A 26,199-nucleotide genomic window follows, 5' to 3' on the forward strand; every position below is an offset into this window, starting at 1 on the left:
TTGGGGGGGTGGGGGGGATTAATAATAATGTGGAAATGGAAGGGGGGAGTGGGCCCACAAAGGGGGTGGGGGCCAGATGTGGAGAGAGATGAGCCGTTGGATTGGGTCAAAGATGGGGATGATGGGTGGTCCTACTCTCTTCTTCTTCTTCTTCTTCTTCTATTTCTTCCAATAACTCCCAACTTCACATTTGCATCTCTCTCAAACCCACTATTGGCCACCGCCCTCTAAATATATAAATATTATAAGCTCAAATTTGCTCTTAACCCCACCTTATAACCTTTGTATTTTATCCAATTATTTTTTAATTAAACTAAAATAGCCCTTTAAATTTTTTAAATTAAGTTAATTACATGTATCAAATTATCCTAATCTAATTTAATTCGAGGAAAAAGGGGTTTGGTTCTTTCTCCTTTACGTAAAAAAATTGTCACGATTACCTTATTTTAACTTTGGTCTCTTTTCTTTTCTTTTCCGAACCTATTCTATTGAGGTAAGGGTTCATGGGTTTCTTAGAATTTTTTTAGGACTACTGGGATGTTTACCCATTTAGCTTTCTTGTAACGAGTTTGTCATGAGTTGTAGGGGTCTACAATTGTACTATAGAGTTGGTTGTCCTTGAGACTTATGGTTAATATTCATGCATGTGATTTTAACGGTTATATGGATTAGTTGGTGGGTCGATTGGGGTTCACCAACTAACCCTTCATCTTAAACTTGACTCGATTGTTGGGAGTTTGAATAACTATAAAACTGACCTGTGATGATTTTCGCTCTGTAGGGATTATTAGAAGTTTGTCAATTAACTTTTCTTTAGTGAATCTATTGTCACAAGGCACAGGGGTCAGTTGTGCCTTAGAGTTGGTTGAACCTTAGCATGCATGAACCCTATGAGATTGATACCTAGGTCACGCCTCGAGGGTTTAGAGATATGATGATAAAAGAGACTAGTAGCAACGACTAATCAATAGACCTAAAAACTTAAAAATAAAAAATAAAAAAAAATACGAGGGTTGGAGGTCCAGATAGGACTAAGAATCCAAGAAACTGAAATGACTTTTGGAGTACCCATGTTGAGCTTAAGAAGACTTTGGGTCTAGCCTAGGAACAACCTGTACTTAGGAATTAACACCAATCAAGAATAAGACACCAAACAAATCAATTAAGATCAATAAAACTTAATAATGAACTATGAACGGTCAGCAAATTGCTTACTAAGTATATTCTATATTCTCATCCCCGCTACTTGTAAATTTTTCAGATGAAGCATGATGGAGCGGTCGAGGCATAGGCACATACGAGCTAGGGGCTATGGAGTACTGAGCTAGATTGATGTCTTGTACTATGATTCTCTTATGAACCCTTGATTTTTGTATTTCGAGGTTTCATTGACTACCTATGTCATTTTTTTGTGTGTGCATCGTTGTAGTTTGCCAGTTTGTAATGTATTTTAAACGATGTTATCTTAAATCTAAAAAGTTTGTATTTTCAAATATTTCACATCACTAAGTAACCGTCCATGACTCAAGTCTCTCGAAAATAGGTTATTACACATACTCATATCAGTGAAGGGAGATTTTTGGCTTTATTAAACATACGGGGAATAGAATGTAACATTCTACGAATGTTAAATCGCGGACGAGTCCCTTCAATCCTTTTCTATATGTTCACGCTCTACACGACCATGTCAAATCTCTCCTCCATTTTCTTCTTCTTCACTCTGGTGAATACGAGTTCACCTCGTACTAGCAACTTTACTGGAGAAAAAAATTGGACTTTTCCAAATAAATAGCTTAATGTCTACATAAGTCTCAGCTTTAGATGCTTTTAGGCCCGAATGCATTCCCTTTAGATATATAATCGTGTCATTTCGAGAAATTTAAAACCTAATTTCCTCCGTAAATTCTCAAACATAAATGATAGAAGTTTCTATATTTATACACTTCGTATTGGAGGGGCAACCGCCTTTGAACTACCAACGAAAAGTGGCTAAACCATTGTAATCATTAATATATAATATATAAATATAAATATAAATATAAATAAAAGGGTGGTTTGAATTTTGGCCCATTTAACTATTAATATAAGTATATAAATTGATAAAAAAGTGAAAATTTAGATAAGTTTTAAAAATATATTTTTTTATTTAGATTAAATTTAAATTAAAAGAACTATATATATATATATATATATATATAAATTTAATTATAAAAAGGCTATCCATTATAAGTAATTATAAATATCAAAATATATCCAAATCAGCCGGCTGTATCGGTACTAGTGGAACAATGAGCAGCCAAATTACTATATTACCCTTCCGTACTAAAAATAGATTGATCCTATTATATTTGCTGGATGGATATAGGGATTCTCTGCCACGAATTTGTAGGGAATAAATTCTTAATGGAGAATATCCTTTTTTTTTCTCTCAATTTTTTCATTAAAAAAAAAAAAAAATCAAATTAATTTTAATTTATTTGGTTAGTATAAAGATTTAAATAATTTTTTTTTTTTAATTTTGTCATCATTTCAATACTCTGAGTTTCTTTTTTCTTAAAATAATTATTTGAACTTTTAGCCAAATTTAAAAATAAAAATAAAAAATAATTGAAAACAAAATTTGACTTTAGCTTTAAAAATATAGGTAAAAGTAATATTTATAGGTATAATTAGGTAGCTATAAATAAGAGTTGAAAGTACATAATATAAAAAAAGTATTTATGATGGTTTAATGATGTATTAAATGTGGTGTCCTATATAAATAAATACAAATAATTATTTTTAATAATTAATATGATTTTTTATATTGCAAAAGACACCTTCCTCCTTTTTTTTTTATAATTATTTTTGTTGTTATTATTTTGCCATATTATATTAATGTTGGCATCCAATGTTTATGCTTAGACAGTTTTCATCGGTCACATCAAATTATGTAGTGTAATTTACCAAAATAGCCTTGCCTCTATTTTATCTTTTATTTTTTTATTTTTAAAATTGAATAATATATCACCAATCATATCCATTTAAAAGGTTGTACCTTACCTTATGATTAAGTTTTTGGGAACTTTGGTTAAAGATGTCCCATTTATATTTTATATGTATATATGATCCATGTTTATATTTATAAAATTTTTAAATGACATATATGAGAATGACTACGGTATTATATTTTGGCAAAAATGTAACAAATAAGTTTCTAATGCTAAAAACTATATTATAAAATTTTATTATGTACGAACGAGAATATAGTTGGATACCGATAATAAAAGTATCGGAGATTAAATAAAAAAAAATGGAAAAAGGGGAATGGTTAAATGCAATGTAAAAGTGGACAAAATGGAGTGGGGCATTAATGTTATGGTGCACAACAAATAGGCATAGCCCATGGCCCCCTTCCCCTTCCCCTTACCCCACACACATAATCACCTTTTTGCCATTGTCCTCTCCTTTTTACTGCACTTTTGGCCCCTCCCGTCCTCTCGGTATGCTTCTACCCCTTAGTTTAAATATTATATATTTATCAGTCACACAATATCACTAACATCGATTACAAATGTTAAATATTAATAAGATCTTAATCTTACTGACTGAACAATTTTAGTTTTTTTAAAAATTCAACTTAATTCAAATCGAAAAAATATAATCCAATTCAATTAAGTTTAGGTTGGTGGGGTATGTGAATAGAATAAAGTTAAAAAGTTTAGGGGATATAAAATTGTGTGTTTATTATTTGAATTTAATTAAAAAAATGAATTGTGTGTATAAATAGGAAAAGAAGGAGGATGGGCTTTTTACGTAGCCCACTAAGAATCTCGTTCGTTGAGAGTGTGGGGTGACTCTCATGTGACGCACCCCACGAAGCTTGCTATGTACGTCTCTTTCTGAAATTCCAACTTCGTGGGCCCCACCTCAATTGCTGGATCTGACCGTTCAACCATATCCTCTGGGTCCATCTAGATAAGGTCATCCTCATCATCTTTTTAGTTTTAGATTCTTTTCTTTCCCATCAATAATGTTAAATTACATTTTAATCCTTCATCTTTCTTTTTTTTTTTTTCCTTTTTTTTCTATTAATATCTCGACTAATTTAGTTATATTTACATTGACTTTTAAATCATTACCTTCACTACAATTTTAATTCAAGGTCTAATAAATTTTTAAATTTTTAAAATTTTAAATAACTTCAATCTTTTAATTTTGTATTTAATTCATATTTAATAAATATTGTTTTTTAACTCTAAAAGAAAAAATCCTACCGAACCTAATAAATACATTTATTTTTAAAAAAATTAAAGTTAATTGAACACAAAATTTAAAAGTTGCAAATATAACAAATACTCTTGGCGGTTTAAAAAAAACATATTCCTTAAATTATTAATTTAGTCTTTAAATTTTGAAGTTCGTGTTTAATTTGGTATGGTTCATATTGATTTTGATTTTAAATTTTTAAAATTAGAGGTTGAGTCTCTAAATTTTCTAATTTTTCAAATTCATAATTCCACTATATATATATATAAATGATTTTTTTAAAAAAAAATTTAAGTTTATTAAAGACTTAGTCGAACTTATTAGACATGAAAAAAAAAAAAAAACTTTGGCATTAAAATTATAATTTAACCCTTCTCGGGTAGGTGGGCCTACCAACCTACGAAAATGCACTTAAAAAAAAAAAAAAAAGGTGGGACAGCCCTCCAAGTTAATTAATTTAAAAATAGAAAAAATGCGATTGGTGGAGAGGAGGGGTGTGGTGGGACCCACCAGCACTAATCAGCACTGATGAAAAGGGGCGGGGTCCACGCCTATTACATACAATGGGCATGCCCCCCCCCATTGTCCTGTCCTCCCCTTGCATTGGGGTCCACGTGCTGCTTCGGTGTGGTCCACGTTGGTTTTTCTAGATGGGACCCGTACGCCATGGGACCTGTTTTTTTTTTTTTTTTTTTTTTTTNTTTTTTTTTTTTTTTTTTTTTTTTTTTTTTTTTTTTTTTTTTTTTTTTTTTTAATAATTAATTTATTTGTTTTCATAATAAAAAAATAAACAAATATATATATATATATATATGCCTTTCAAAATTTCAAAAATATCTTTAATTTTTTTTTTTAAAAAAAACACGTTTATCATTATTAATATATCTTTTTTTTACAAAAGGTTGTTTAAAAAATATTCCAATACTTTTTTAATTTTCATTAATATTTTTAAATTTAAATAAAACTTTTAAAAGTATCTTAAATACTTTTTAATTTAAAAGATTTTTTATAAATATTATTACTTATGCCCATTACAATCTTAAGACTATAATTATAACGTGTAATTTAAAACTATGTTAATTTTTTTTTAAAAAAATTATGTTGTAATATTATAATTTAATTTTGTAGAAACCATATTAGTAAAATATTATATTATATTTATTATCAGTAAACATTATATTAGATTTTTGTTTACCGTTTTTTTACAATACAATTATTCATGACAAAAAGAAATTTAGCTGGAAAAGGGAATGAAATAAAGGGTCATGATGAAAATGGAGAAGACTTCCCCATCCCCGTCCTGCCCATAGACAACTCTACTCGTGAATAACTATTATGTTTTAGCATGGATTTAAGATATCATTTAGGGATCGTTTGAATGAGATATAATAAGAATGATAATGGGTAAGGGTTATCGATCCCTCTATTGGAAACAAGGTTTAGAAGCTCGGATATAAACATCAGTTATTTTCATATATCATTTTTTATTTATGATACGAAGGCTCTCTATACAGTAGATTTTATTGATGTCCATACCCTCTCCCTCTCCCTCTCTCTATTAATATTTATTACATGTAGTCATTTTTAATAATTAAATCAAATAATAATCAAAATAATAAGATAGGATTAATTTCATAAAGTAAGTATAAATATCCCCTATAAAATCAATTATGAAAATATTAATTAATTAATTAATATATATTTAATAAGTTAAGTTATAACTATTATTAATTCATTATTTATTTATGAATTATTTGAGATAAATTAACTATTAATTATTGAAAAAAAAAATTCCTTTATTATTTTATTAACATATCATAATTATATATTTAGAATGTAATATATTGTATTTATATAATCTACCACCAAAATCAAACCATAAAAAGAAGTGTTCGCATAATATAAATAAATACTTATTTTATATGTACATAATTATCGTTTTAGGCCGATATCTATTTTTTCATGCATCATTAATCCTTCAATTTGATTAGCATACTAATTATTTACAAACAAAATTTATAAAAAATATTTAATTTATTTGATTAAAAATAGTTATTAGGACTCAAAATCCTAAAAATTCAAGTCAAATAAATTAAAATTGATTTAATAAAAATAAACTATCTACCATTAATAATTTAAAATTAACCAATACAATAAAATTACTAAAAAGTAATAATTTTTTAATTCAAGATATAAAAAAAAAAAAAAACACTTAAAATAATTTATATATCGAATTTCTCAAACTACCTCTGATTATAAAGAATTTAAATTAGTATAAAAGAAAAGGCAATAATTTTTTTAATTCTCTATAAAATTTGGACCAAACACTATAATTATAAAAAAATAGAATTTTTTTTTTTTGTAAAATTAAAGTTTTAATAAAATATAATTAAAGGAACATCCAATATACTCATAAATCACTCAATTAGTGGCTTAATTAGTGATTAAATTACATATTTTATTTTAATTATTATTCAAAGCAGTTTGATTATATAAAAAAAAAAACACTAAATATTTCTATGAACAGCAGAAAAGATAGCAGGAAGGAAGAGTTTGAAGCTTCAAAAACCAATCAGCTCATGAAGCAGACATGTAAGTGTATCTTGTCTGAGCTCCAACCATAAGCTCCACGATTTTTGCTGCACATCAAAACTAATCACATTGTAACAACCATGAAAAGAACTGCATAAACATAATGATAGAACAGAACCTGTGAGGAATCCAACAAACGGTACGGGTTGCAACACTTTCTCGGCTCCTTCGAGTTTTCGCCTGAGAAAAACGATCAACCAAAGTGAGTTCAAGTCGAGGTTTAAAGTTTGGAGTGGAGAGATTAAAGTATGTATGTATGCACCTTGTGAATCTCTCAAAGAATGGATCTCTCATGATGTAAAATGCCCATAGCATCTTTCGTCGTCTCAGCTGAACCAAATCGAACACGTTGACGTTAATACGAGAATGATAGTTCAAATTCATGGGGGGATGAATGATGAATGAGAGAACCCCTGACCTCGTCCTTCTCAGAATCGGAGAGGTGAAATCTTTGGTCTTTTCTGGACGCTGAGGTAGCATATGATAAAAAGCTTGTTCCAGTGAGGTCCACAGCCAGAGAAAGAAACCAAGGAGTCCACGACCGAATCCCGTATCTTCGGATTAGAAGAACGTATATTAGCGGTCTTGTTATAAAAAGCACTTCTCCTATCACGAAAAGAGCCCCGAGATGACCCTGCTCGGACAAAATAGTCGAAAGAGTTGACCTCTCAGGTATTGTAGCTGTAGAGGCACAGAATAGATTGTCATTAGACATTTCCAACAAAGCTCTAGCAACTTGGGATCATAATCATACATAATATCCATACTGACCTGGAGGATTGAACGTTGCACGCTCGTGTTGAACCCGGTATGACCATGCTGGTGTCGAATTTATCCGAGCATTATCCCCGAACATACTTAAAGCAGACATTGCCCTCCCTTCTAGACTCCACTGGTTATGTCCATTACCATATCCTAAATAACCAGATGCATGATGCCCACCATTGTGCTGAGAAGTTGAAGTTTCGAGATGCATTTCGTTATTTGTCGTTTCGCCTCCTTCGAGTATCATTTTGTATCCACTATTCTTGAACAGAGCTAATCTAAATAGTACCCTGAAATCCAATGGCAAAGAATATCCAATAAAAATGTATATTAAGATACAAAAATGGCACTCCCATACTCGAACGAGTCTTACTTCATAGCCTCCGTAACGGCAATGAAGTTCCAGCGTTTATCGTCGCCATAATATTGTTGTGCAGCAACTTCGATCAATGGCTCCAAGTTTTTTAGAGCAGATATGCACAACGAATAGGGAAATGAAGGTGGCACGGTCGCGTTTACACGCATCTGGGTTGGAGCTGTTTCAATTATGTGTTCATTGACTGCAGTGATAACACCAACAGCAGCAGAAACTGCAGAAATCGCTAAACTCATGAATAATTGCTTGAAACTTACAAATGAGATCCAGTAACCAGTGTTCATTTCACAAGACAATGGCAGAGAACAACAAATAAAGTAGTTAATAATATCGTAAGAACCCTTGCTGGGTATCAGAATCAAAGGGTAAAACCTCCACAAAGATCAAAGATCGGAGCATAATGCAAGGAGAAGGACCCAGTACCACAGGCATCAAAATGTATACATAGTCGAACAATGTCGTAAGAACAATCGAGTCGTTTGAGTTCTCCGTTTTAGGGAATAAAATGGTTTTTTTAAGAGATAAATAATAAAAACATGCATTTTCATCAAAGGGGCTCCAAGGGCATCACATATTCCAAGCTAAGAAGCAGTCAAGCGTTACCAAAGTTTCACAAAACCTGCTTCTGGTCCAATTTCTGAACTAGAAAATCGTTCGGGAAGAAGCCACGTCAAGCCCTGTACAATATTAAGAACCGTATACGAGGTTAAAGTCCACAAACTTATACCAGTTGTTATTACTAACAGATCTACAAACAGTTGACTTTCGCTTGGTAATATAACAGTTCTCAAAAACTATCAAGAAATTAAGCTGTTCAATGTCAAACAAAGATGAAAAAGATATGTCATGTCTCTGGTCTAGGCTCAGAGTCTCTAATCAAAGATAAGAGAAACATAGCATCCTTAGGAAACAATGGACAACATGGCATCCATTGACGTAGAAATTTCAGATGAATTGATTCTTATTGTTGGTTATATATCTTGTTTTTAGAAATTTCAGATGAATTGATTCTTATTGTTGGTTATATATCTTGTTTTTAAAAAATAAGATGACAAATCCACGACAAGGATAGTTGGGAAGGAGTCCCACATTAGCTAATTAAGGGGGAGATCATAGGTTTATGAGTAAGCAATGCTATCTCCATTGGTATGAGCCCTTTTGGGGAAACCAAAAGCAAAACCATGAGAGCTTATGCTCATAGTGGACAATATCATACCATTATAAAGAGTCGTAATTTCTTATATAGTATCAGGGTCTTGCCCTCAACTTAGCCATGTTAATCGAATCTTCAAGTGTCGAACAAAGAAGTTGCTAACCTCCAAGGTGTAATAAAAAATGACTCAAGTGTCGAACAAAGAGTGTACTTTTGTTCGAGGACTCTAGAGAAAGGAGTCGAGCCTCATGAAGGGGGAGTTATTCGACCACTACATAGGTCTCAAGGGAAGCTCTATGATGTAATTTGTTCGAGAGGAGAATTTGTGGAGAATTGTTGGGAGGGAGTCCTACATTGACTAATTAAGGGGAAGATCATGGGCTTATAAGTAAGCAATATTATCTTCTTGGGATGAGGCTTTTGGGAAAACCAAAATTAAGTGGGTAATATCATATAATTACGGAGAGTCGTGAAGCCATCTTAACATGAAGCAACGAATGATTATTGAACTGAGGGAAGAAAATCAACTGTGAAAACACTGAACGGAAATTCAAATAAAGTACTTGATAAGCATGCTTCCAAGATAACTTACAGAGAAAGTCACAAAAGCCAAGCAAATCAATTCCCAAATGAAATCAAACAGATAAAACAGCAGATTCTGATGAGAATTCGAGAGTGCTCACATTTGCAAGAGACTCAAAAGAGTAAAGATAGTTCCTGTTATCCCTGACCCACTTCTTATAAGCTTCCATGACTTCAAAACAATCCCAACGCTGCAGCAACAGAGGAAACAAACACTCGAATCGCCCAAGCACCTGATACAAACTAAAACCCTAAGATTCAACTGGGAAAAACTCCCACATAGCCAACAGGAAATTGTACGGTCATTCAAATAGATGAATCTTGTTCGTGAAATTTTGGGGAAAGTTGAAACCAAAAGGTTGCAGACAAAGGGAGAAATTCTAGGAGAAGAATGGAAGAGACAAGGAGCAACCAAACTGGGATTTTATGAAACGGAAACTGTAAATTTCATCAGACCCACAGCCCCAATTACCGCCGCCATTCTCAAAAACCTCCCTCTCTCTCTCTAGAAATTTGGTTGCATATAGCAGAGAGAAGCACACATTTCAATATCCATGTAAAAAGAACAAAAAGATATATATTAAAAAAATTATTAATAAAAAAATATTAAAAAAAAAAAGTTACTTTTGAAATTTCCACAAAAAAAGGATTATTTTACAAAGAATATAAATACGACTTTCAACCCAAAGTTCTGATCTCTGTCTTCTCTGTAGGGTTTTAGGGTTCCGGTGAAGAAAATTGAGAATGCAACTAACCCTTGAATTTGGGTAAGTCTCTCTCTCTCTCTAAGGAAATTTTCCCAGTTGTTTGTTTAGTGAGATGCAGGAGAAAATTAGTTGTACTGGGCAGAGAATTTTAGTGGATTTTGTTTCCGGGAAAGTTGGAAACCATAAGATATATAAGATCGCGTTCTTTCGTGGTTTTACGTTTTTCGCAGCTCAAACTTGGATTGTTCTAGCGTTGTTTGTCTGTGAATATAGATTGTTTTCTCAATTTCGGCGAACTCTCAAGTTCATGATCTTAGTGTGTTTTTATGAAGAGTCGTGATATTGGAACTAACTGAAAATTTTGCTTGAATCTCCAGTTGCTTCATTGCCTCCATATTGTAATCATTCTGGTTTTGTTCATTTTATTAACGTAGATTTAGATTTGTTCATATTGTAATCATTCTGGTTTTGTGTTCAAGTTCTCTTTGTGTTTGATGTTGCTTTTAATTGGATTTGTATTGTTTTCTATAGCCATTATGTAATTATCAGATGTAAAGTATGTTGGTTCAACAATTCATCAGTTTGTTAATGGAAACTTTTGGTTTCATTCATCGGCTACACGGATTTCGTATTGTCGACCTCATTCGTTCTTTCAATATCCTTCTCCCCATTGAAGCCGAAAAAAGAAGGAAAACAGACTGTGGGCATGTCTTGAGTAGCCTTTTCTGCAATATTAGGAATGATACTTTTATATGCTTCTAGGTTGTGTTTTAATTGAACTTTTTTATGAATTTAGAGGGTGGGGAAATGATATCAGTGAAGATACATTTACAATGTAAATCAACACTCAACCGACAATGCGCCTCTCCCTTCCGAATCCGAAGTGCCTTATATCAGCTTTACAATCTGTCACGTTTATGTACAGATCAATGGATTTTGGGAGGTGGTTTTAATGTGATCAAATGGTCATTTGAGAAGTCAAATGGCAAACCAATTACGGAAAGAAATTCATATACAGGAGCATTCTAGTTGTCTCCCCTCTCGAATGAAAAATACACTTGGTCCAGCTTTTGTGGACAGCCTGCTATGACCCTTAAGGATCGGTTTTTAGTCTTTGGCCCTTGTATTGATAGATTCAACATTGCTTTGGGCAAGCGGGTTCCTCATATCACCTCTGATCATTATTTGATTCTCATGACCTTTGGACATCAAAGATGGGGCCTGAACATGTGGATGTGGCACCACTCCTTCGAGCCTTTGTTGAGACGAAAACAACAGCTACGTCCATTGTCATGTCTACAAGAAGGAGAAAGAATACCATTGTTGAGATATTATCCAAAGATGGCACTTGTTTGGTCTTGGATAGTGATATAGAGGTCAAATTTATTGTATTTTTTACAGAAAGTTATACACCAAGGGTCGAGGTAGACGTCCTCCAATCATTAGAAATCAGGATTGTCTTTTGTAACTTGTGGCACCCTTTGCCTTTTAGTACATTTCATACTTAAAAGTTACCAGATTCTCATAGAAACAAAGTATGTCATTTGTTAGGTTCATATGATCGACATGACAGTAATATTAATGTTTAAATGCAGTGGGGGATTGGAGTTGCTATGTGACTCTGTGAAGATCCATAATGTCAGCATCAATTCTGAAAATGGAGCGGGAAAGGTAAACTATATTTTCCAATAAGTTAATGAAAGATTCTAGTCGAAAATCGATATCATCAGATTCATATTTTCCTGTTTCTCCTTTCATCTCTCTGTTTATTCGTCTAATGTTTTCGTTTAAAACGCGTCTCAGTTAGTCATGAAAGATTTGCTCTCTTGGGTCCGTTCTAATCTGATCAAGGAGCGGCCAGAAATGTTTATGAAAGGCGACACCGTGTAAGTAAAAGAAACATCTCGTTTATGAAAGCCGAAACTTTTTTGAAGAATTGTGAGTATATTAAGGTTGTATAGCTGACAGTGGCATGGTTTGGAATGTGGTGCAGAAGACCTGGTGTTCTGGTGCTTGTAAATGATTGTGATTGGGAGCTGAGCGGGCAGCTTGACACAACATTGGAAGAGAAAGACGTGGTTGTGTTCATATCCACCTTGCATGGAGGCTAACTTCATCAGGAATGTCTTTTTCTGCTTCTATCTACTAAATACTTGTCTAAGATGAAATGATATGTTACTTTAGGCCATTTTAACCTTAAAAATCTGCATTTTCCCCCGAAATTCGTACGACCATGTGATAATCAGATTTTGCACGTTGTTGAATAACTGAATAAAAGAGACTACCAATTACATAAGTGGATAAGACACTGACTCGGGCTACAATTAACTTACAATTACAAAAGTTAATGGTTCGATTTTCCACCATAATTGTTGAGTCTCCAAAAGAAAAACAAAGGTGTTCTATTGTAGTTCACGAGGCATGACAGGCCTGCCTTCTTCCACAGTAACACAATTCTCTGTCACTCTTGGATTGTTGCTATCTTTGAAAAACATTGGCCAAGGTCTAATTTTTATTGGTTAATCGTGTACCAGAGGCTCCTTTATTGTTGCTTGTAGATCAATACAAGGTCTAAAAAAGAATGAACTATAATTATAATGACCAGAAAATCAATACAGCAAAGAACACTCCAAAAAAATGAATTAAAGCTAATTAAAAGCCTTAAGCAGCAGCAGCATTGGTCCTTGTAAACCAACAAGGGATGCTGCTTTAGCATTATAGTTCTCGAAGAAAGACATCGAGAACATGATAAAAGAAAAACAATAACAAAGAAAATAGAGACTTGGCAAAAAGAAAGGCTGTGGGCTTAGGCCTTTTGCTTCCCCTTTCTAAGTCTGTCAAGATCAGTTTCAGCATATTCCAGCTGCTGCTTCAATGTTGTTATTTTCATCTCCAAATCTTCCACTGTGTCTCGGCTGCTTGATGGATCATGTGGGGTCAAAAATTTACCTGAAAACCCAGTCAGAGCTTCAACTCCAGTCACCTACAATGGCACAACAAGTTCAGAAATGAAAACTCTTAGAAACCTCAGGAAGTACATTGCAGAGAATGTTTACTAAATAGGCAACAACCAAGCCCACCGCTAGCGGATATTGTTATCTTTGGGCTTTCCCTTTAAGGTTTTTAAAATGCGTACGCTAGAGAGGTTTTTACACCCTTATAAAGAATGTTTCGTTCACTTCTCCAACCGGTGTGGGATCTCACAAAGAGTTTCATGAAAGTATAAATACAAAACAACTTAGCAGTAGACCAACAGGGAGCAACGAGCAACAAGAATGACGAAACACCTCCCTGCTGGAACCATATTTTTGGAAGATCCTTGAGTTCCTTTCAGCCCAAAGGACCTTAGCTTGCTCTTTTGAAAGAGAAACATCAATAAGGGGGGAAAGGGCACCTAACACTTTACTAGGCAAACAACAATGAAGATTAGAAGGGATGAAGGGATTCTCCCAACGCACAGCCACAAATGAACAAAAGAAGAACAAAAGCATAATTGGTTCTTCACTATCTTTACAAAGAACACACAAACTTGGGGAAGAGCCATACTCCGAAGGATCCTATGAATTCAACAGCAAGTGTTCAATCACTCAAAGGAAAAGATCTACGGGAAAACCGTCAGCTTTTTTGGAAAAGAAACTTGCCAAATCAAATCAACACATTGGTAATTGAGGTCTTTATGATGCAAAACCAGCTCGGGGAGTGAGTTCGCCGGTGAGGAAATGGGGAGAGAGAGACGAGAGGGAGGTGAGGCCGAGAAGGGACATTCTTTTATGCCTTTTGTTTGGATCAAAGTATGTTGAGAGAACACACAAACTTCAAGCTAATTTTCAAGACATGATTAGCTCCCCCTAGTGCCTTTAACATTCGGACCTTATAACTAAACCCAACACCAGACATGAACAACGCTATTTATTTTAATTTGAGAACCCTCAATACATGTTACAATGGGCTTTTGTTGAGACAATATCTCCAGAGAAAGCACATTTAATAGTACCTCTTGAGGCAGCAATGGCAACTTGGTGATGTGGAAGTCATCATACAACATGTAAAATTGGTCGAGGTACTTCTGTTGCATCCGCATTCTCGCTTTTAGTAACTTGGATTCGACATCTAAAACGACAGTACATTACAATTAAGTGACAGGGAAGATCCAGCTCATTTAAGAAAATATATATGTATGGATTCAATTAACTATCAAACCTTCTTCGTCATAAAGTACTTGGTTAATGATGATATTATGAGTATCGATCTCAAACTTGGTGAGCTCTTGGACTAGTCTCTCAGTTTCGTAAAGCGAGAGAAACTCAGGAATGCAGACACAGACAAATGTAGTCAAATCCTGCAAACAAAGATATCAGTACACCTAACAGTAGTTCAATGTCAGATGAAAACTGTACACCAAAAATCACTTAATAAGAATCCCTCTAAAACTTCTCTCGTTCCTACCCGGACCAAATGGTCCTTAAAATAGCAAAGAAACGAGTGTCTTATCTCAAAAAGGCAGATGGAATAATACCGCCTCCATCACGAGAAGACCATCACTATTACAGGCTATGCACACACACCAAAAGTTTCGAAAATAGAATCCTAAATCAAGATAGCGAACTTACAACAACCCCAGATAATACGACCAGAATCCTTAGACGCCTCTTTACAAAAAATACACCAGTGCAGCCCAAGCATAAAGGAGTATTAATTCCATCTAGCAAACACATATATAAGAATAGCTACTCCGATCCCTTGGGCAATGGTAATTCCGTCAAGCAACTACATGTATATAAATATTTTTACCGTCATATCGGTATCTAACCATGCCCAACATAATTTCTGCCTCCTCACAGCTACTCTATAATAACTTTAGAGAACATTGTTGGAAATCTAAGAGAGGCTACAGAGTGTGTTTGCATGTTTCTATTTCGGCTTCTAATATTTAGAAGTTCGGTCACTTTTTTCTAATACTTGTTCCTCGTTAGACAAACAAAAACAAGCAATAATGCAGAAAAAAGCGTGAATAATTAAGGGAAAATAAAAACAAAACAGAGTAAGAAACAAGAGTTCTTACAGGATCTTTGAATTGCCTATTAACTTGTTCGATCACATCTCTCATGCCTTCTAGTCTTCCCAGAATTGCATCCTCACCAAACTCATCATCAACTCCGAACATCCGGGTCATCTGTTGCAGAAAGTTTCACATCAGCTAATTACCTCGTGTATTGTAACAACTTTTGTAATTCTGGAAAGCTAAAGATGCCAAGAGAAAAAAAAAAAAGTTCTAGGTAGTTTTAAGGAAGTGACTTTGTCTAATTCTAACAAAAATCAAAGTGTTAATACGTTAACTGAAATCGCACATAGTCAAATAAGTTGAAGAACAAAAGTTACATGGGAATCTCCAAATCAAATTAATATAGCACAATCTAAACTTCAAATTAGAAACAGTACCTGACCCATTATGCCTCCAAATCTACTTTTCAAAGACATTAGCTTTGAAAGCCCCTTCTCTAAGGTTGATGGAAATTGCAACAGACGAAGCGTGTGGCCAGTAGGAGCAGTGTCAAATACGATTACAGAATAATCCATTGTTTGTACTAATCTGGAGACAAAAAGATCATTTAACATAGCCAAGTTAATAAATATAAACTTTTTTTTTTTTTTTTCGAGAGAAGAGAAATTGATTTGGTGGCACGACATAAAGATGAACATATACGTATCGGGCACATAGCCCCAACCCAACCCTCCATGATTGCTACAGACCATTCTTTGCCAATTTCCATGTCCTAACAGATTGGTAGATAATCAAAACTGAGAGCAACATAAACACTAAAGATAAAATCATGGCAAATACTCAAACTAGCAATCCTGGAACTACAATCTAAGCTTTGTAAATCGTGCATTTTATCTAGAGTTTTTTTTTTTCTACAAGAACATATCTCGAGATTATAGACCGCAATCACTACATGGAATCGAAGGAATGCAATAATACTCGGTACAAAAGTAGATAAAAACTCTGATAATAGAGATCGATGCGTTTCTTACTTCAGCATCTCCGAAAAGCTCATTGCCTCATCAATTCCAGGAATAGCATTAGCCAGCTCAGAAAATAAACCATCTATCCCCTCCTCGAGTTCTTCATTTTCCACAGTAGGATTCACCTCCTACATACCAACATTGCCCAGATTGTGAAAGGCATAATCTTATCAACAACAGTCTAGAAGGAAAAAAAAACCCCACAAAAATGTTCAACAAACACGCATACAGCAGGAAATCAGCTAGCGAATTCGTCAGATTGGAACAATTACACACAAATATATAATCTAAACATTCCTGCCCACCAATTCACCAGCAAACTTCCAGAAAAAAAATCGACAACAAATCAAATTCATAATTACATCAAGATTCAAATCAAACCAACAATAATTTCTCAATTCATATATCAATCACCTTGAAAACCACACGCATTAGAATCCAGATTACATCACGTAACACGCTACAGAATCGGAAAAAAAAAAAAAAAAAAAAAAAACAACAACAAAAGACGCACCATGGCATAGAGATTGGAGAAGCCATTAACCAAGGTGGGCGCCTTGGTGAATCGCTGCTGAAAGGCATCGCTAAGATTGTGAGCCGGGTCGGTGGAGATAATCAAAACAGAGGATCTGACACGGGAGAGAAGAATCGAGAGGATGGAGCTGCAGGTGGTTTTTCCGACACCGCCTTTGCCACCAACAAAAACCCATTTAAGAGTCTCTTGATCCAGTAGATTCTGAACTGTGCCTTCAGGTAATTCTTCCGCCATTTTTATTGCTCCCAAGAGTTTCTCTCTTCTCTCTCTCTCTAGAAGAGAGATTGGAGTGAGCTTTGAATGTGATCACGGATTTGGGAAATGGAAATGAAGAAATCCACTGGGTGATCTTCCAGTTTTAAGATTGATTCCTCATCAGAAAAATTAACTCACACGAAGAGAAGTTTGGAGTCGGATTCGAGAAGAAGAACGAAAGCGATCACCGATTATTTCCAGTTTCCCATTTTCACTTCTCCTTTTGTTTTAAATAAAATCCGTCTATTAAAGCAAAACAAAACAAAGCAAAATTAGTTTTTGTTTCTAAAAAAAAAATTAAAAATTAAAAATTAAAAAAAAATTAAAAATATCCTAAACTTTCCCAATTTTAATAATATCTTTCAAATATAAAAATATAGTTTTTGAAAAAATTATTAACAATTCGTTTAAAACTTGCTGTTAAAATTTTAAAGTATTTAAATTTCGAAAGTTTCATTAATATTTTTAATTTTTTAATTTATTATTCAAAATAATGTACTTTTAATTTATTTGAAAGTTTAAGGATATTTTTTAAATTATTTTAAAATTTTAAAAATATTTTTAAAATAAAATACAGTTTCCATTTCAAATCAACTCAGAATATCTCAAATAAAATATAAAGTTTATAAGCATTTTTATTAATTTAACCTGTAAAATATTATAAATTACCTAAATTTTAAATTGCATTTCAATATATGAATAATTTAACTGACTAAAACGTATATCATCCATTAAAAAATACGATTAATATTTTGTATAAAAAATATTTTAAAACATTTTAAAGAGTTTATTAAAATAGGTTTAATGAATTTTCAAAATTTTTATTAATATCCTTCCATTTTTTTTAGAATTTCAAAAATACTTTTAAGCTTTTTAAAAGTTAAAAAATACATTTATGGTTGGTATCAAATTTAAAAAATAATCATCAAAATGTTTAAAGATAATCTATGAATATCACCACACAGTTTTTGTCTATATATTGATAGTAAAAAAAATTTCAACCCTTTCTTATAAAGGTAAAAATATGTTAATACTACTGTTCAAATTTCATGAATATTTTTAAAATATAATATTAACGGTAAAAATATTTTTAAACTTTTAAATAAGTTAAAGGTACATTAACAAAAATATCTTAAAGTTTAAGCATATTTTTTAAATAAATTACTAATAATTTTTATTCGAAAGTAACCGTAATAATTTTTAATTTTTTTAAAAAGTCGAAAGATATTATTGAAATTTTTGAAAGTCGAAAAGTATCTTATTTTTATTAATTTAGGTTTTTTTTTTTAAATTATTTATTATAGTTTTGATTGTGTTGATTTAATTATACATATTATATATGTTTTAAATTATTTGATTATCGTAATTTAATAAATTTCGCCCTACGTGACCAAATGCATCTTAATTATTTACAATATAATTCTTATCAAATTTTAAATCGTTATCAATTTCATGTTATTAAACATATATTTTATAATTCATCAATAATTTTACTAACATTTTTTAAAACAAAACCCATAAAAAAAACATAAAAGTTACCATATTTATTCTTAAAATTTATATTTTAAAATAAATTATATATTTTCAACAGATTTAAATTTTAATATTTTCAGAAAAAAAAAATATAAATAATTAGAAAATAATGTTACCGTTTCAAACTGACTACGATGAAGCCAAGGGCCCAATTTTCGGGCAGCCCAAATCCCATTCATGGAGTCTNAAAAAAAAAAAAAAAAAAAAAAAAAAAAAAAAAAAAAAAAAAAAAAACATGGCCTTTCTAAACGTTGCAACGGTAACAAAACATCCATTCTGAAAAATTGAAGTTTCTGCTCACACACGGTTGAAGATGAACCTCTTCTTCTCAAAGTATCAATCGATTTCTACAACGAAGAACTGCAAATTTTTATTGGTTTCATGAACCCGTTTCTGAATCACAATAAGCAATGGGAGTTGGAGGCAATTTCTGGGATTTACTGAAACCTCATGCTCGAACTGAGGGCTTCGATTTCCTTAGGAACAAACGGGTCGCCGTCGACCTCTCTTTCTGGATCGTCCAGCACGAGACCGCCATTAAAGCCAGTGTTCGAAGCCCTCATTTGAGGCTCACATTCTTCCGCACCATCACTCTCTTTGCTAAGGTTTTGTTTCTTTGGGTGCAAGAAGTCGGCGATGAAATTGTTTTTGCCGTTTTGGGCGTTGATGTTTTGGGCGTTGGAATTTGAGGGTTTTGTGAAGTGTTTATGCGTAGTTTAGTAACATGAATGAATTTGAAGAGAATTTGGGAATTCCTTTGGTTGTAGTTCTTCTGGTTTAAGATCCTTATGATTCTCTTACTCTTTTTATGTTGATAGTGATTTTGTTGTCTATTTTTTGCAGTTTGGTGCGTTTCCTGTGTTTGTAATTGATGGAACTCCTTCACCCTTGAAATCCAAGGCAAGGATAGCAAGATTTTTTCGGCTATCTGGTATTGATACTCATGATCTGCCAAGGGTTGAAGATCGCATTTCAGTTGACAGGAATAGCAAGTTTGCAAAATGTGTTAAAGAATGTGTGGTAGGCTGTTTCACTTGCTTTCATGTTTTCATCATATATATGTTCATCAATTTAGACTCCAAATAGTATGGTTTTGTGCATCTGCTCGAAGGCCTTGGGATGTTTCGAGATACCCTCCGACGTCCTAGTTCAAGCCTTGAGATGAAAATAGCAAAAAGATTTACAATTCTTATTATTACCTCTCCGAGTTGACCTTGTATGTGTTTAATCTCATGAAGATTAATGCAAGAAATGGTTGATTATAGAAAAGAATGTTGAGGATTATTGAAAGGGGTAGTCCCACGTTGGCTAATTAAGAGGAAGATCATGGGTTTATAGTAAGGAACACTATCTCCGTTGGGATGAGGCCTTTTGAGAGCTTATGCTCAAAGTAGACAATATCATACCAGTGTGGAAGTCTGTTGTTCTTAACAAAGAAATGGTGTTTTGTGCTTCTTGGGTTTTTGTTATTGAACTCCATAATGTATAGTCTCTTCATTGTTAGTGTATGTTGTTAGGTATCACAAACCTCTATAATGGTATGATATTGTCCACTTTGAGCATAAGCTCTCATGGCTTTGCTTTTGGTTTTCCCAAAAGGCCTCATACCAATGAAGATGTATTCCTTACCTATAAACCCACAATCAACCCCTTAATTAGCCGATGTGGGACACCTCTCCCAACAATCCTCAACATACACGAGCCTCGTCTCTGCATTGCCTCGACTTTTGGGTTAATTTGTGTGCCATCCTTTCTTATTGTGTTACTCCCTGAATATCTGTGATGCTTTTGTTTGATTTGGTGGACCTGCAATGCTCATCATGGCTTACTAATAGTTTCTTTTTCATAGGAACTGCTCGAGCTATTTGGGGTGCCCGTCTTAGAAGCGAAAGGAGAAGCCGAAGCTCTGTGTGCCGAGTTGAATAGAAAAGGATTTGTGGATGCCTGCATCACAGCTGACAGTGATGCTTTTCTGTTTGGCGCCAAATGTGTCATTAAAAGCTTCCATCCCAATTCAAAAGCAAGTATTCTTATCTATACTTGTCTTCATTTATAAGTAGCTTCTTCTTACCATTTTCTCTTGAATATCATAGGAACCACTTGAATGCTACTTCATGTCAGATATTGAAGCTGCTCTTGGGTTAAAAAGGAAACACTTGATAGCTATATCTCTCCTGGTTGGAAATGACCACGACTTAAATGGCGTGCAAGGAGTTGGACTGGATACCGCTGTTCGTTTCGTACAAGATTATACTGATGATGACATTTTAAACAAGTAATATTTAGCTTGCATTTTTTTTCGAAGTACCTATAAGGATATTTTATGATTTTTATTCGGTAATTTCACCGTGTTTGAACTGCTGAGTGTTATGCAGATTGCATGAAATAGGAAAGGAGGATAATACGAGTCTTCAGGGTGGACAATCTTCGGATACGAACTCGAGAAAGGTTAAGTGTTCTCATTGTTCCTTCTGTGGTCATCCAGGCAGCAAAAGAGACCATGTTAAGTTCCCTTGTGAATACTGTGATGTGAGTCATGGAAGTTGTTGCATCAAAAAACCTGATGGATTTAAATGCAATTGTTCCTCTTGTGATACGGTACCTCATCGGCACGTCTCTATGATTGATTTTACTCTGCATTGTGGTCTGGATGAATCATATTTTTTTAGTCTTTGTGCTAACAACTACCGTTATGATGTAAAATGTGAGATCCCATATTGGTTGGAGAAGGGAACAAGACATTCCTTATAAGAGTGTGGAAACCTTGGAAACCTCTCCCTAATGTACATGTTTTAAAAATCTTGAGAGGAAGCCCGAAAGGGAAAACTCAAAGAGGAGAATATCTACTAGTGGACATTCCTTATAAGAGCGTGGAAACCTTGGAAACCTCTCCCTAACGTACATGTTTTAAAAATCTTGAGAGGAAGCCCGAAAGGGAAAGCTCAAAGAGGAGAATATCTACTAGTGGTGGGCTTGGTTGTTACAAATGGTATCAGAGCCAGACACCAGGTGGTGTACCAGCGAGGACGCTGGGCCCCAAGGGGGATGGATTGTGAGATCCCACATCGGTTGGAGACTAAGTGAAACATTTCTTATAAGGGCGTGGAAACCTTGGAAACCTCTCCCTAACAGACGCGTTTTAAAAACCTTGAGGGAAAGCTCGAAAGGGAAAACCCAAAAAAGACAATATCTGCTAGTGGTGGGCTTGGACTGTTACAAATGGTATCAGAGCCAGATATCAGGCGGTGTCTCAGCAAGGACGCTAGACCCCCAGGGGGGGGGGTGAATTGTGAGATCCTACATCGGTCAAAGAAGAGAACGGAACATTCCTCATTAAGGGTGTGAAAACCTTGTAAACCTCTTCTTAAAAGATGCATTTTAAAAACCTCGAGGGGAAGTCCAAAAGAGAAAGCCTAAAGAGGACAATATCTGCTAACGGTGGACTTGGGCTGTTACAAATGGTATCAGAGCCAAACACCGTGCAGTGTATCAGCGAGGACGCTAGCCCCCAAAGAGGGTGGATTGTGAGATCTCACATCGGTTGGAGAAGGGAACAAAACATTCCTTGTAAGGTTGTGGAAACCTTAAAAACCTCTCCCTAGCAGACCCCTTTTAAAAACCTTAAGAGGATCTGTTAGCTGTGGGCTTGGGCATGGGTTGTTACATAAAGGCTTCTGCTTTATCTGCTTCCTTTACTTAGCAACATGTGTATTGGTTTTTGTGCTATATTGTCTAAAAGACGTTTTTTCGGTTCACGATTAACAGGATCGAGAAGAGAAAGAGAAAAAGAAGCAAGAAAATTGGCGACTACGAGTTTGCAACAAGATTGCTATGGAGCCCAACTTTCCCAGTAGTGAACTTATTCAAATGTATCTGTGTGACAATCATAGTTATTTTAGTGGTATGAGTTAAAGTGTTTGCTTTTTGATTATCTTTTAGTATGTGTCTAAGATTCTCTTGAATAAACTTATGAACATATTAGATTCTTATCTCATTTTTTCCTCTTTCTAATGCAGATGATGACCTTATCTTATCTTGGGAAAGCCCGAAAACTGAAATTCTGATTGATTTTTTAGTTTTTCATTTACGGTGGGAGCCATCTTACATTCGTCAGAGGTTGCTTCCCATGCTATCCACCATTTTTCTCAGAGAAATGGCTAATAATCCAATTCAAACTTTGTTATACGACCAGTACGAGTTCGATTCTATACTTAGAGAAAAAATAAGATATGGACATCCATTTTATGTCGTCAAATGGAAAAGGGCCATCCCAGTGCTCGACAATGTTGTATACGAAGGCTCTTCAGAGGGACACGGCACCGGGCCAGAGGATGCCATTGATGTCGATGAACCAGTGGATCTAACAGATGAATCTGATTCACCCAAAATTCATATTCAAGAAGGGTGCTCGTTTCTATTGACCGATGAGAATATGGACCTTGTTCGAGCTGCTTATCCCGAACAAACTGCTAAGTTTTTGCAGGAAAAGGTAATCATCATCATTTGTTTTTGTGTTCCCTGTCTTGTTCTTGTGTTGTAATGCTGTGGATTTGATCTGCTATACCATTGAGGTTGGAATGACTGAGCTCTAAAGACTTAGTTTCTTGTGTTTGTTTGTGATCTATCTGATGGATATCTTAAGCTGCAATGAATAGTTTTCATTTATGTTTGAAAATTTCTTGGAATTAAAGGAAGTGAAAAGGCAAAAGACACCAACCACGACGCCACCTAGCGAGGCTAGCGGAAAGTCTGATTCATTGAAAGCGAAAGGTGCCCAGTTAAGTATTACTGAGTTCTACCGTGCAACGAAAACGCAACAACAAACAGCAGAGACAACAGATTTGACGAATGAGGGCGAGGAGACGAGTACGGAGAAGAGGAAAGCATCAAGTTCTTCTTCGACACTTTCGAAGTCGGTAAGGCGTCGCCTTTTGTTCGACTAGAACTCAGTTAAGTATAGAGCTCTACCGTGCAGCGAAAACACAACAACAAACAGCAGAGGCATCATATTTGACAAATGAGGACGAGGAGACGAGCACGGACACGAGGAAAAAGCATATCAAGCTCTTCCACACTTTCGTGGTCGGTAAGGCGTCGACTTTTGTTTGAGTAGAACTGTTTGAAATGTTGTGCTTCCTGTGTGTTGATGAAGTGCAAATGCTACAGTTTAAAATGTGTATAGTTCCTTCATTGGTGCTTGAAATGCTGTAATTAGTCCCTATAATTGGATTAAATATTTCCTAATGTTATTGACATTACTATTAATTTAGCTTAACTTATTTTTAATAATTGCACAAATAAAAATATGGTGCATAAGTATATCGGTCGTATATTTTATCTATGATATAAAAATGATGTATCGATGATATATTAATTTTAACTATTGTTACACATAAATAATAATAAAAGATACTCTTTGTACAACTGTGAGATCCCGCACCGATAGGGAGAAGAACAAAACATTACTTATAAAGGAGTGAAAAGTTCTTCGTGACAAACATGTTTTAAAACAATGAGACTGATCGCGAGACACAATAAGCTAAAATGGTATCAGAGCCCGACACTGGGAATGTGCCAACAAAGGTGTTGGAAACCCTATCTAATAAACGCATTTTAAAACCGTACGTAATAAGGTAAAACGGACAATATCTAATGTAGTAGGATATATATCATGAAAAAATTAACATATTTGTAATTAGAAAGCCCGGCCCCACCTTTATTATAAAATTTTGTGAATATTTTTTTTTTGAAAATAAATAAAATTTTATAAGGAAAAAGAGAGATTTTGAAAGACATAAATTTATTATTAAAAAATTAGTTATTATTTAAAAATAACAACTTATCCATTTTCCAAATAAATAAAAAACAGTAAAAACTTAACATTTGGCAGTTGAAGATAAAAATTGGTTATAAAAAAAATAGTAATATTTAATAATAATAATAATAATAATAATAATAATAAATATATATGCTGAATTAAAAAAAGGAAGAAAATTGAGCAAATTTGAAACCACAAGAAATGTATGATTAATTTTGTCTGATTCCAACCATGTTGAAAGTAAAAATCAAACAACCTTCCTAATAAGAAAATGGTAATAATTTTCTAAACATGGAAATTTATTATTACACACTTCATTTAAGAATATCTAATACATCATTATTCAACTATTAAAAATAAATAAATAATTTCATAACAATCGTGATAAGACTTATCTAATCCCGAAAGAAAACAAAAAGATAAGGATTATCTGAAACTATATAGCTGTATTGAATTGAGTTAGCAACACAATGAGTCCGTTTCTGCTCACCAAGTCTCACCACTGTATGAGAAGGCATGAAACTAAACAAAGTTAAGAATTACTTGAAACTATTGGTCGTATTGTTGTAATCAGACGAGTACTGTACCCCAAGTATAAATATTGATCTTGGGGTTTTCCATAATTACTTATGATCAACAGGCTGATTTCTGTTCACTAGGTCTCACCACTGTATGAGAAGACATGAAACTAAACGAAGATAAGGGTTACTTGAAACTACTGGTCGTATTGAATCTATCATTTGCTATCAGGCAAGGACCGTAACTATATATACTGATCTTAGGGTTTTCCATAATCTCTTATGAACAATAGGCATATTTCTCTTCACCAATCTGAAAAATAAGAATCACCTAAAACGATGGGTTGTATTGAGTCCATAACAAGTAACGATTTGCTATCAGAAGGGAACTGTAACCTAACTATATTGATCCTAGGGTTTTCCATAATCTCTTACGATCAACAGGTCAGGTGTAACAACCCAAGCTTAGCATTATCAGATATTGTTCGCTTTGGTCCGATACGTATCGCTGTCAGTCTCACGATTTTAAAACGCATCTGCTAGGGAGAGGTTTCTACATCCTTATAAGAAATGCTTGGTTCCCCTCTCCAACCGATGAGAAATCTCACAATCCATCCCCCATGGGAGCCCAACGTTCTCGTTGGCTCTAATACCATTTGTAACAGCCTAACCCCACCGCTATCAAATATTGTCGACTTTGACCCATTACGTATCGTCATCAGCATCACGATTTTAAAACGAGTTTGTTAGGGAGAAGTTTCCATACCCTTATAAGAAATACTTTGTTCTCATCTCCAACTAATACATCTGATGGTGTTAATGTAACACATGCGGAAGCAATTTGGATCTTAGGCACTTTTAGAACATCAATTATTGTAAATGACTAGCATGTTCATAAGTATTAAAACTTAATGAGTTTAAATACTAACCTTTTGTAGTTCAAACTCCTTTTGCCTCACTAACCGATTTCGAACCACCACTAGTGTCTTCTCCACTATTCTCCGGCCTTAGAACGGGATTGTGGAATCCGGTGAGTGACTAAACTTGGGAGGGATTTTGTATACGTGAAAGAGAGTGCTTGTGAGAGGTTTTT

General features: G+C 34.1%; 4 protein-coding genes across 6 annotated transcripts; 2 read left to right on the forward strand and 2 right to left on the reverse strand.

Annotated features, from left to right (window-relative positions):
• Positions 1-6,655: 6,655 nt before the first annotated feature.
• Positions 6,656-10,272, reverse strand: LOC111778717 (peroxisome biogenesis protein 16). 2 transcript variants are annotated; one of them, XM_023658689.1, is made up of 8 exons: positions 9,818-10,272; positions 8,601-8,658; positions 7,979-8,195; positions 7,612-7,895; positions 7,259-7,521; positions 7,103-7,170; positions 6,959-7,020; positions 6,656-6,887 (listed from the first exon to the last, which is right to left on the reverse strand). In XM_023658689.1, the coding sequence occupies exons 1-8, from the start codon at positions 9,884-9,886 to the stop codon at positions 6,826-6,828; spliced, it is 1,083 nt and encodes a 360-aa protein (XP_023514457.1). In that variant the 5' UTR covers positions 9,887-10,272; the 3' UTR covers positions 6,656-6,825. The 2 variants fall into 2 exon arrangements, with proteins under 2 accessions (XP_023514457.1, XP_023514458.1); XM_023658690.1 differs by having other exon boundaries at positions 8,585-8,658; positions 9,818-9,898.
• A 102-nt stretch (positions 10,273-10,374) lies between these two features.
• Positions 10,375-12,719, forward strand: LOC111778719 (ubiquitin-related modifier 1 homolog 2). The gene is made up of 4 exons (XM_023658693.1): positions 10,375-10,483; positions 12,019-12,094; positions 12,227-12,309; positions 12,417-12,719. The coding sequence occupies exons 1-4, from the start codon at positions 10,461-10,463 to the stop codon at positions 12,532-12,534; spliced, it is 300 nt and encodes a 99-aa protein (XP_023514461.1). The 5' UTR covers positions 10,375-10,460; the 3' UTR covers positions 12,535-12,719.
• Positions 12,720-12,929: 210 nt separating this feature from the next.
• Positions 12,930-17,461, reverse strand: LOC111778718 (ATPase ARSA2-like). Its single transcript, XM_023658692.1, has 7 exons — positions 16,962-17,461; positions 16,457-16,575; positions 15,863-16,013; positions 15,486-15,596; positions 14,624-14,762; positions 14,418-14,533; positions 12,930-13,406 (listed from the first exon to the last, which is right to left on the reverse strand). Exons 1-7 carry the CDS (start codon positions 17,214-17,216, stop codon positions 13,230-13,232), a joined length of 1,068 nt encoding a protein of 355 aa, XP_023514460.1. The 5' UTR covers positions 17,217-17,461; the 3' UTR covers positions 12,930-13,229.
• Positions 17,462-19,020: 1,559 nt separating this feature from the next.
• On the forward strand, positions 19,021-24,052 carry LOC111778221 (flap endonuclease GEN-like 1). Of its 2 annotated transcripts, none has more exons than XM_023657917.1 (8): positions 19,021-19,375; positions 19,614-19,790; positions 20,620-20,790; positions 20,864-21,045; positions 21,146-21,218; positions 22,536-22,671; positions 22,787-23,259; positions 23,462-24,052. In XM_023657917.1, exons 1-8 carry the CDS (start codon positions 19,181-19,183, stop codon positions 23,711-23,713), a joined length of 1,659 nt encoding a protein of 552 aa, XP_023513685.1. In that variant the 5' UTR covers positions 19,021-19,180; the 3' UTR covers positions 23,714-24,052. The 2 variants fall into 2 exon arrangements, with proteins under 2 accessions (XP_023513685.1, XP_023513684.1); XM_023657916.1 differs by having other exon boundaries at positions 21,146-21,368; positions 23,462-24,035.
• The last annotated feature ends 2,147 nt before the right edge of the window (positions 24,053-26,199 follow it).

The sequence above is a fragment of the Cucurbita pepo genome, chromosome LG17 (assembly GCF_002806865.2).
Source record: "Cucurbita pepo subsp. pepo cultivar mu-cu-16 chromosome LG17, ASM280686v2, whole genome shotgun sequence".
Classification (NCBI taxonomy): Eukaryota; Viridiplantae; Streptophyta; class Magnoliopsida; order Cucurbitales; family Cucurbitaceae; genus Cucurbita; species Cucurbita pepo.